Below are 12594 nucleotides of genomic sequence, written 5' to 3' on the forward strand. Positions count from 1 at the left end.
AATTTACCATCTTAACCATTTTTTTCAGCTTTACTGAGATATAACTGACATATAACATCATGTAGGTTTAAGGGGTATGACACACTGATTTGATAAACTTATGTAATGAAAAATGATTACCACCATAGTGTTATCTAACACCTCCATCATGTCATGTAATTACCATTTCTTTTTTGCGGTGAGAACATTTAAGATTTTTTTCTCTTAGCAACTTTCAAATATGTAATACAGTATTATTAGCTGTATTATGTATTTGAAATACCTTAACCATTTTTAACCATCCAGTTCAACAGTGTTAAGTATACTAACATTGTTCTGAAATAGCTGTTACTTTTTTTTTTTATTTGGTTGTGCCGGGTCTTAGTTGCAGCATGCATGTGGGATCTAGTTCCCTGACCAGGGATCGAACCCGGGCCCCTTGCATTGGGAGCACAGAGTCTTATCCACTGCGCCACCAGGGAAGTCCCTGAAGTAGCTGTTACTTTAATTAATTAATGCTGCATTGGGTCTTCATTGCTGCATGGGGGCTTTCTCTAATTGCGGCCAGCAGGGGCTACTCTTCGTTGCAGTGCATGGGCCTCTCATTGTGGTGGCCTCTCCCGTTGCAGAGCATGGGCTCCAGGCTCACGGGCTTCAGTAGTTGTGACACACGGGCTCAGTAGTTGTGGCTCATGGGCTCTAGAGCACAGGCTCAGTAGTTGTGGCACATGGGCTTAGTTGCTCCACAGCATGTGGGATCTTCCCAGACCAGGGATCGAACCCGTGTCCCCTGCATTGGCAGGGGGATTCTTAACCACTGTGCCACCAGGGAAGTCCCGGGTTTTTTTTAATAAGTATATTTTCAAAAGGAAGTCTAATGAAAAAGTAAATCCCGTTTAAAAATAAGTCAATAGACCCTTCCCTTCTTGACAACCTAAGTGTTATCCCTATACAGTTACAAGAAACATTTTGTGAGACTTGAAATCCCACGAAGTAAATATCTGACATAAGATTCTTCTTTAAGATGATTTTTAAAATGTCCACTTTCAAAAAAAAAAAAAAATGTCCACTTTCTCTACAGGCAGACAGATACAGAAAGGAAAGGCTTTTCAACAAACTCACTCTAACACAATTTTCTAATAAGTTTACTGCTAAAGCTCCATTATAAAATCATAGATGCATTCACTTGAAAAGAAGAAAAGGACCTCAGGACTTCCCTGGTGGTCCAGTGGTTAAGAATCCGCCTTCCAATGCAGGGAATGTGGGTTCAATTCCTGGTGGGGGAACTAAGATCCTACATGTCTCAGGGCAACTAAGCCCGTGTGCCACAACTACTGAGCCCTCACGTTCTACAGCCCATGTGCCACAACTAGAGAGAAGCCCGTGTGCCACAACAAAGAGCCGGCAGGCTGAACTAAGACCCGATGCAGCCAAACAAATAAATAAAAATAAATAAATATTTAGAAAATACAAAGGACCTCTCAATGAAATAAAACCAGATGTCCAAAAGAGAAAACCTTTTGAATGCATTTTCCAAACAAAATGAACATTAACAATACTAAAAATATGATTAACACCATGCTAAAATAAAAATAAGCCATTGTGACTGAGTGGACTGAGGAAAGGGTAGCATGGACAAAACCTGGAGGAAAAGCTAAACTAAAATGAAAAGACAAGAAACAAAAGCCACAAAGGACGAATCAGAGAGCCAGAAGGCAAGTAAGGAGAGTCCAGCAGGCAGACCAGAACAAGAGCCCAGGTACCACATTAGGGAGGAGACTCAACTGAAGCATGTCCACTGTTTTTGGCCTTCTGCAGGCTGGCTCTGGCATCAGCAGCTGCAGCGGGGTGGGGACAAGGTAAGAGGCAGGTGGGGCACCAAAGGAAAGCCAGGCTGTGAACGGCCCAGAATCTGACAGGCTCAAGGGATGGTTCTGAGGCATGAGGGAGGCAAGGGTCCAGGAGGACAAGGGGCATGAGGAGGAGAGCACGAGCATGAGGCTGAACTTCTGAAACTGCTGATATGTAAACGTGGGCAGAAAGCTTACATGCTGAAAAGCTCCCCAGCTGAAATTATAAACCACAGTTTAATCGCAGCGGCCATTTTTTTTTCTCCCGTATCACTAAGTGGCCCAAACATCAGAGAAGAAAAGGCAAATGGTTGAAATGACATTTCCATGCAAGGTGGTGGTTAGCACAAGGGGCTGAGGTCACTAGAGCTGAGACAGAAGTCAGAGGACAGGACTTAAGAAAGCAAGGAAAGATGACTGCACACAAGGAGAAAAAAGAAGAGTCAAGCAGAAGCAAAGGGAATAAGGGAACGAGAGGGTGGAAGTATAGATGGATATCACCAGAAAGTGAGATACGGGAATGAGATTCCAGGGATGAATTCATTTAGGATGGTGAAGACTTTACAAACAAAAAGGCGTCCAAACATTTCATTAAAAACCCAACCATTTTAAAAAACACTAAATACAATGCCATAGCTCACAGCTAGCCTCTTGACAAAAGTTTTAAAATAGTTAAAATATTGCTTTAAAAACATAAAAGTTATATATTTACTTATATATTTTTAATTTCATGAGACAATAAATTATTTTTTTACTGTAAAATGAATAAAAGTATATGTCAAAAAAGAGAAAAAAAAACCTATAATACTAATCTTACTACAACTATTACTGCAGTAATTTTTAGCATAATTTAATCATATTGTTTATAAAATTTTATAATTGTTTTCTAATTAACTATATGCATTTTTTAAGCCACATGCATTTTTCCATATTAATTTTAATACTTGCATGATATTTTATCAAGTAGACTCTCAAAATTTATAAATCAATTTTCTCATTGCTCATCTAACTTGGGGCTACCGTAAATTATGCAGGGGTACAAATCAACATGTATAATTTTACATTTTCATGCCTGACCTGAGAAGTAGATATTAAGTGTCTGAGGTGGGAAAGTTGTCCCTGAAGACTGAAAGGAGAATGGCAGGCTTATTTTCAGATGCACTATCTCACCGGGTCACTGACAAGTCAAAAGATTTACCTGGAAGAAATCTTACAAAACGTGGCATGAAATGAAATCTTGGGCAGCAGGGAGGACTGTCTTCAAACAAAGGACCTAAAGCAAACAAGTGAAAAGGAAAGAAAAAATAAATAAAACCACCTTAGGAAACAAACATTGCAACTTAACTCCTGAGAGTCATGATAAATACAAAAAAATACCACCAGAAGTAGGGACATAAGAAAACCACCCCTTTCTCCTCAATAGCTAAATCGATCATGTGGTAACTGCCACAAACATTCCATGAAGACTGTAGGGAAGAGACCACTCGAAAAGGAGAATGAATGCCCCAAGGTTATATACGGTATATGGTATATATGGTAAAATTAGTTTTAGAAATTCAAAGATACAAAGATTTTTGTTATAAATGAACGATTGGATGATATAATATGCTTGTGTTTTCATTCCGTTCCATTTTAACCAATACAACTGGGGAAAAAAAAGAGAGAAATACTATTAAAAACTTGGTTTGAAAAGCCATTCATCAATATACTATTTTAAAAATAAATAAATGTCTGCTGGAATAGAGGCACTTCCAAAAGAGGGAACTATTATCCAAGAACCAAGTATCAAGTTTTGAACTGCTGTAGCTCACAGTGTATGTGTGTGTTTCGAAGGTTAACTAAAGTTCTGTTTTAATAAACTGTCATCTTGGAAGAAGTTTATTACAGTAAAGTTCAATAGATTTAAAATATTAACTAATGAGATTTCTCCAATGCAGATAAATCAAGGTAGTCACTCAACATAACTGCTACCATCTTCTGAGGTACCAGTTAGGTAACAATTAATGGTAATCTTCCGTAATGGACACTGTCCAACTGTATTAAAATAAGACCATAACAACTTATTCATGTCAAATGATAACACGCACTCCTATGAATAATAAACTTTTCCCTGGGTATTTCAAAAGTACGAGGAATTTCAACTATGTTCCCCCACTTTTATAAGAGTTTTCACACATACCACAACGTTCTTCGATAAGCACTGCACTTTTCTTTAAATCCTATTATTTACCTTTAAGATTCCAGTCATACAATTCCAAAATATCTCTGAATAGAAATAATGAAAAGAGTTCAAGTCCTTTCACACAAAAATTCTGAAAAATAAACCAAAATCAAATCACTGTAGTACTGCAAACATGTATTAACAAGGTTCAGCTTGTTCTAGTCAAGTGTTTTAAAAAGTGTCTATTGCAAAAAAAAAAAAAAAAAAAAAAAAAAAAAAAGTGTCTATTGCAACTGTACTAAAACAAGGTAATTTCCTAGTTTGGTCACCGTCCTATAATAGCTCATTGGCTTGAAACATTAATGAAGTAGGCAATAGTATCATTAGGATTCCTAAGAAAATGTGAACTTGGCCCTTCTCAATGTACAAATAAAACGATGTGCAATTTAAAAATCAGAGTCTCCTTTATGTCACATTTTTCTAACCCAATTATAAAATATATCAGAATCTCCTAGGGACTTTCTGTTAATTCAGATCACACACTGGGCAGCCAGCTCTGATAGGCTTGTCCCCAGCACCTCCCCCGCTCCACCCCTGCTCCCTCCACCCCTCAAATACACCCAGAATCACTATTATTACAAAGTTACCATAAACAAAGGTCTCTGTGCCCAAAAAGTTCCAATTCTTAATGAAGGCAAATACAGGGCTAAGACAAACTACAGAACCTTGTACCAAAATTTCTGCTGTAAACAAGCTTAACAGATGATATATTTGCAAGTGAGACTTGTCTCATAATTCTTCCTCCTACTTGTTTTGCTCGGGGTTCATAAATCACCCTGCGTGAGATCATGCCAGAAGTCATAAACTTTTACAATAGCAAATGAAGGCTTATGACCTTAAAAATCAAAAGGAAGCAAAAAAGCCCTTCCGAGCAGAAGAATGAAGGGGCGGCCCTTTCTCTTCAATTCTTTTTGAAAGACAGGTGGAATTAACAAGGACTTGCCCAGAATGAAATAGGTGCAAACTAAGCATGCGTGTCATGCTCATCAATCCCCCTGGGTGCTCCGCTGCCCTCGACAGAGCTGCACCGTTAAACGAGGTTTGCAAGAGGAGCCAGGGGCTCAGGAAATCGACCCGACTCCAACACAATGTTAAGTGCACAAGCTTGTTTGCTGTCTAGTTGTTATTTCTTAGTGTGATTTGTTGACAGCACTAAATTCAAGATCAGGCAATGAATCATTCTGAGATTCACATTTATCTTGCTTTGGAATTTTAAACCTCTTGCATATATTTAGATAAATCTGCTGCTGAGCATACATAGTGAAAAATATGTAAATATATGGGAAGGAAAATGTGTAAATATATGGGAAGGAAAATGTGTAAATATATGGGAAGGAAAATGAACAAAGCATTGATCTTGTCACTGGAGATAATGAATAAGATTATTCCAACAGCTATCAGATTCAATTTCACTTTTCTAATTTCCCATCTGATAACGACCAGTAACCAAAAGCTGTCCCCTGTCCAAAACAAACTAGAAACAGATGTGAAGCTACTATCAGTAGCTGCAGCACGAGGAGAAATGGGTTCAAAACTAGGTCAATAAGTTGGAAAACGACCTGAATTTTAACCTCATTCCTAAAGCTACATCTGACTACATCCGACTGGTCCTTTCAATAGTGAACACAATACTTTAAGGGTATACTTATGGCAAAAAGCCAGACCTGGCCAAGTTCAATGCTTTAAAGATATGTGTGGAATAAACAAAAGAGCAAGCTGCATCAAGCTGTTAAATAATCTTTTCCCTTACCTCAGGCATCATCTCCTCAATGAAATGAATCGTGTAGTCTATGTTGAATCTAATTACTTTACACAGTGGAATCTGCAATAATAAGGAGGAAAAGTTCAGTTTCAAAATACCTTCCTGCGCTCACACTGTACATGTGTTTGCTACCTAACCCAGAAGGCCATGAACCAAATGAGAAAGCTTCACCTTAATCTAAGCTGCTAACAATACTGCACATGAAACTTGACCACAGCTGCTGAATTTTAATAACAAGAACCCAGCTGGCCCAGTCTCTACAGGAAACCTGCATAACGTTGGTGCTCAATTAACTGTGTTAGCAGCAGCAACACAAACATGACAAGAACTCATTAAAACCAAATATATTGCCTCTAAAGAACTAATAAAACCACAATTAAATACTTCGTTTTCTCAGGTTTTAAAAATCTTTCAGAATCTTCAGCTCTTCAGGCAAAGCAGGGATAGCAGGCTGACAATTCATCAGCTATAGATTCATAAGTCACTGTAGTAGACACAACTCATGCTGCCTCTCTGGCTCTGGAGCAAAAGCAATCATGGTAATAAAAATAATAATAGGGCTTCCCTGGTGGCGCAGTGGTTGGGAGTCCGCCTGCCGATGCAGGGGACGCGGGTTTGTGCCCCGCTCCGGGAGGATCTCACGTGCCGCGGAGCGGCTGGGCCCCCGGAGCCTGTGCTCCGTAGTGGGAGGGGCCGCAGTGGTGAGAGGCCCGCGTACCACAAAAAAAAAAAAAAATAATAATAATAATAATAATAATAGCTACCACTTATTGAGCTAGGCACTGTTCTACTGTTTCACATACTGTCTGTCACTCATGTAACCAGCCCTGTGAGACAGGTACAACTACTCTTCTCAGGGTACAGTGGAGGAAATGAAGGCAGAGTCGTCAGATATTTTGCCGAAGGAAGCAGGTAGCTGGTGAATTAGAAATTCTTGCTCTAGACCCCAGCTCTAAGCCACTTGGGTATCCACCTCTCATTTCCTGTTCTAATACTCAGGGTATGTGTGAAAATGAAGGAAAGCTCAGATGAAATAAATCCACATCTGTCTTGCTTTACCAATGTATCATGAGACACTAGCCTAGTGCCTAGATTTAATAGGTTTTCTTTAAGTATATTTTTGAATGAACGAAGGACTGAGAAAGGAAGGGTGTGAGGTTAATGCAGTGGCTTGGCTGACTAGCCGGGGAAAATAATAGACTCAGAAGCCCTAGAGATGTGTTAAGTGGGCTTTTCTGGCCCCTTGATCTGTCCATAAGACGAATTTATATAAAGGTAATCGTTTTTACAAACCACAGCAATCAGAAAGAAACAAATTTTAATTCCACCAGCAAAAGGAATGGTAAGAAAAGCAAATAGTCCTATAATGCCATCTACTGGAAATCTTTTTCTCAGAAATGAAGTTTAGCTCTTAGGTGCTTTCTTTTTTTTTTTTAGGATGGTGGCTAATTTGAGTGAAATTCATAATTAACGTTAATAAGAGATCCATTTTCAGCCTTCTCATGGTAATGAGTTCTAAACCAGATGAAGTTACATGCTAAGGCCACTCATTTTTAAGTTCTTCTTTCTTCCTACAATCATTTAAAAATATTTGAGAGCTACAAATTTGTGCAATTATTCATATTTTTAAAATACTTTGCTAACAACTGTTAGATTCACAGTTACTCTAAAATATGTCCCAGCCCTTACCTTTTAAAAAGGCAGGGATCTCGAATAGCCAAAGCAATCTTGAGAAAGAAAAACAGAGCTGGAGAAAGCAGGCTCCCTGACTTCAGACTATACTAAAAAGCTATAATAATCAAGACAGTATGGTACTGGACAAAAACAGAAATATAGATCAACAGAACAGAATAGAAAGCCCAGAGATAAACCCACGCACATATGGTCAACTTATCTTTGACAAAGGAGGCAAGAATATACAATGGAGAGGGCTTCCCTGGTGGCACAGTGGTTAAGAATCCGCCTGCCAATGCAGGGGACATGGGTTCGAGCCCTGGTTTGGGAAGATCCCACATGCTGTGGAGCAACAAAGCCCTGTGCCACAACTACTGAGCCTGCACTTTAGAGCCCTTGAGCCACAACTACTGAGTCCATGTGCCATAACTACTGAAGCACATATGCCCTAGAGCCCATGCTCCACAACAAGAGAAGCCACCGCGATGAGAAGCCTGCATGCCACGATGAAGAGTGGTCCCCGCTTGCCGCATTTGCTGCAACTAGAGAAAGCCTGTGCACAGCAAAGAAGACCCAATGCAGCCAAAAATAAATAAATAAAATTTTAAAAATAAATAAATAAAAAATTTAAAATAAAAAAAAATTTAAAAATGGTATTGGTGAACCTAGTGGCAGGGCAGGAATAAAGACACAGATGTAGAGAATGGACTTGAGGACACAGGGAGGGGGAGGGGTAAGCTGGGACGAAGTGAGAGAGTGGCATGGACATATATACACTACCAAATGTAAAATAGATAGCTAGTGGGAAGCAGCTGCATAGCACAGGGAGATCAGCTCGGTGCTTTGTGACCACCTAGAGGGGTGGGATAGGGAGGGTGGAAGGGAGGCTCAAGAGGGAAGAGATATGGGGATATATGTATGCATATAGCTGATTCACTTTGTTGTACAGTGGAAACTAACACAACATTGTAAAGCAATTATACTCCAATAAAGGTGTAAAAAATAAAAAGGTAGGGATCTAGAAGAGAAAAAAAGGCATGTAAACAAGCATAAACAGAATATGATACAGTATAACTTACAAGTGCATTTAAAAAACAAATAAGCAAACAAAATAGTATAAAGTACAAAAGAACCAAAGAGGAGGTAACATTTGAGTTGAGTCTTCAAAGATGGGAAGGGATTTTCCAGGTCATTCCGAAAATTAACTGGGGAAGAACAGGTGTTTAGTTTCTAGCAAGACAGAGAAAAGGGAGCTGGGGGAAGGACAGGTCATTTAGCTCTTCAGAAGTGAAATGCATGGAGACAGAGATATAAGAAAATTCTAGAAAGGAAAGTATGAACTATATTATGCAGATCTTAAAAACCATGTTAAGGATTCAGAGCTATCCTTATGGCAACAAGAAGTCATTCAAGTACTTTAAGTGAGAGACTATCACAGTTTACATGGATGGGATGCTATGTAAACAGGGTGGGAATGGCTTGTAGGGGAACAAGGCAAGAGACCAGAAGACCAGAAAGGAGTCTAACGAAACAGTTCAGAAGCCAAATGAACAAAAGATCAAAAAGGAGGGAGAATAATTTAAACACAGGAGATGTGACTGAAATATACAGTGACTGTTCTGATGTGGAAGTGAAAGAGGAGAAAGAATAGAGGATAATTTCTAGGTTTCTGGCCTAAGGGACCAGATAGCTCACGATGGCATTAATACAAAGAATTTCATAGGGTGTCCCCTGAGCTCCTCAAACTCAGTACGCAGAGAAGATGATGAGTTCAGTTTCACACAGGTTAAGGGTGAGGTACCTGAGGGAACATCAAGGTAGGTATGTCCAACAGGCAATCTGAAATGTGAGTGTGGAGCACAGAGCCATACATCACAGCTATAAATATCAATGTCAGAACATGCATGGGAGGAAAAACTGTGAGTGACATTGCATTACTCGAGGAGTGTATTCAGGAGAGAAAAGGACCAGAGCCCTTGGGAATAGTCCAGAGGCAAGAAAAAGAGCAAAAGTATAAACTTTACTCCTTTTACCATGTGCAACAGCAACTCTGCTGGATGATTTATGCCAAGTTCAGTCCTTTCCCCACATTATTTCAACTAAAATCACTTTTGGGGGATTCCTTCTTTGACCTCTTTTCTTATACACACTGCATTTTCTTTGGGGCTCTTACCTGTACCACTAGAGCCCTTCTCAGACACACAAATTTGGAAAGGCAGAATCTCCTTTTCTATGCGAACTTTCGTCTCTCTCTCTAAGACTCAAAGAGACTTGTCATTTTCCTACATATTGGGAACTCAGTGGATTGAGAACTCAGTTGGCCAATCAAATAATATAAATGCCCACTACCATTTCTTAAAACACGTTTGAATGCTGATTTGACACTAACTCTTATCTCATCCTACCAGAAACCAACAAAAAAACCCTCCCTAAACTTCTACATTCTAACTCTACTACTTCCAGGAACTGAAAGACTAAATCCAGGGCAGCGAGTCCACTGGAAATGGAAAGCAGCAGGGAAATGATCATGGTGCTGCCTTGGGCTTTTGAGGACGGGATAAAATATTATGCATGTAATACATATATCTAGGTAATTTTAGTTATGTTGTCAAAGTCCCTAATAACATCAGGTATTGTAAGTAACAGCAAATGTACTACATAAAAGGACAAAATTTTCCCACAATGCTCTATACTTAGCCAACAAGGCTTTCAATCCACTTCAATTCAAGAAGACCTTAAGAGAACTTGTTGGTACTAGACTGGATTGAGATTCTAACATTACCATAATTTGCATGCCCTTCTTGCTGATGAGCTCTCTCTAGCAAAAAAATGAATCAGAACAGTAAAGCGATTTAATAATTCTTTTTCTTGGGAGGCTATTTCAAATTCAAGAGGCCTTTGATGGATCTAATTCCTATGACTGTACAACACTCAGCTTAAAACTCGATTTATTTTATCAACATCTCTAACATAAATGATGGGGCTTATCTTCTCATTACAGAGTTAAGTTCTCAAGTTTTGAGAACTTGAATATTTATAAAAAATATACTCTGAAGCCAGGAATTTTTCAGTCCTATCTTTTACAACAACAGTAACAACTGCAATTAATTTTGCACTAGCGGCCTCTCAGTGCCAAACCTTGTGCTGAGGAACTTTAATAAAGCTCAAAGAATCACTCTTCCAAGGTCACATAAATATGGAGAATCAGTTAAAAAAAAAAAAAGAATTAGAAGACTCAAATCCACATCTGCCTGACATCTTATCCAAAATAATTAGTGCCAATATGTATTGTATATTAAACATCATGATAAACACTTTTCATTTGTCATCTCATTTATTTTTTTACAAAAACCAGTAAGACTGCCACAACTAATAACGTCTGTTTTACAGATGAGAAAATCAGGGTTTATAAAAATTGAAATGTCAAATCATACAGCTAGTAAGTAGAATTCACTAAGGTTTAAACCCTCTCTGAAGTCACACTTCTTTCCTTCTTTAAGGTGATCCTAAAAGTTAAATGAGATCTGTATTACTTGTAGGGAATTAATAGATAAGACAGATAATTTTTAAATATTTTCATGGTAACTAATTATTTGTATTTGCAAGCCTGCTGAGGAAAAAAAAAGAGAAACGTATTATGTAGGGGGGAGTTGGACTAGATGACTTCTGAAGGCCTTTTCAACTCTAAGACTATGAGATTTGGTGTAACAAAGGGTTTGAGTGCCTAACTGAGACATTTTAAAAAATAAAATAAGAAACCTTCAAAATTCAAAAACTTCCCAGTGTCTCTTCATAAAGATTGTTTAAGAATAGTCCAAACAACCTAAACGTCCATTGACAGATGAATGGATAAAGAAGATATGGTACATATATACAATGCAACGCTACTCAGTCATAAAAAAGAATGAAATAATGCTGTCTGCAGCAACACAGATGAAACTAGAGATTATCATACTAAGGGAAGTAAGTCAGAAAGAGAAAGACAAATACCATATGATATCACTTATATGTGGAATCTAAAATGTGGCATAAATGAACCTATCTACAATATAGAAACAGACTACAGACATGGAGAACAGACTTGTGGTTGACAAGCGGGAGGGGAGAGGGAGAGGGATGGACTGGGAGTTTGGGGTTAGTAGATGCAAACTATTACATATAGAATGGATAAACAACAAGATCTTACTGTATAGCACAGGGAACTATATCTAATCTTCTGGGATAAACCATAATGGAAAAGAATATAAAAAAAGAATGATTACAGCATATAACTGAGTCACTTTGCTGTACAGCAGAAATTAACACAACACTGTAAATCAACTATACTTCAATTAAAAAAAAAAAGAGTAGTCCAATTTAAAACTTTGTAAGTATGTATGATGATGGATGTTAATTAGACTTATCGTGGTGATCATTTCACAATATATACAAATATCAAATTATTATGTTGTACACCTGAAACTAATAACATTATGTGTCAATTATACCTCAACAAAAAAAAAGAAGTCCAATATTACACCCCTTTCTATATTATGGTCCACCCTAGAGATAGATGTGATGTGTATTATCAAATGATTTTATTTTTACATTTACAGTGTAATCATCTTCTCAAAAAAAAGATTCTCTAGGATAAAATATACTGTAGCATAAAGAAAATCTCATTAAGAAAACAATCTGTTTTAAATTAATATCACTACTATAGAATCATGTCTGCTAATAAAAAATAATAATCGAAAGGAGCAAGATTAGGCAAAGATTTTTTCTTTACTCTCCAATGGAACAGAATTTCACAGTTTAAGTAAACAGTACTAAAATAACTTCTCAAACTGCAGATGTAATTTCTTTTAACCAAACCAGAAAGGATTGAAGAACATTCTACTTTGATGTACATACACCATAGCTGTAATTCAGTAAGTTCTATAGCAGCATCTAGACTGGCTCAAGTATACCTCTACACTCCCTTCCTGAGCCGCCAGTGAATTCCACTCTACGTCCAACTGGAACACAGAATAAGTAAGACAATTCCCATGACTGCCAGCTTTGAGACAGAAAGATTTTGACTTACAAATACAGAACTTCCATTTGAACCGATTACCAACAAATCGATT

General features: G+C 38.0%; 1 protein-coding gene across 2 annotated transcripts in view; it reads right to left on the reverse strand.

The window, feature by feature from the left end:
• Nucleotides 1–12594, reverse strand: part of DROSHA (drosha ribonuclease III) — a 129576-nt gene that overhangs the window by 87220 nt on the left and 29762 nt on the right. For both annotated transcript variants that reach the window (XM_065874879.1, XM_065874878.1), the window contains 3 exons: nt 5801–5872; nt 4060–4141; nt 3028–3102 (listed from right to left, as the gene is read on the reverse strand). In XM_065874879.1, the coding sequence (XP_065730951.1) occupies nt 3028–3102; nt 4060–4141; nt 5801–5872 (229 nt within the window). The remainder of the gene's footprint in view (nt 1–3027; nt 3103–4059; nt 4142–5800; nt 5873–12594) is intronic.

Source organism: Phocoena phocoena, chromosome 3, assembly GCF_963924675.1.
Source record: "Phocoena phocoena chromosome 3, mPhoPho1.1, whole genome shotgun sequence".
NCBI lineage: Eukaryota > Metazoa > Chordata > Mammalia > Artiodactyla > Phocoenidae > Phocoena > Phocoena phocoena.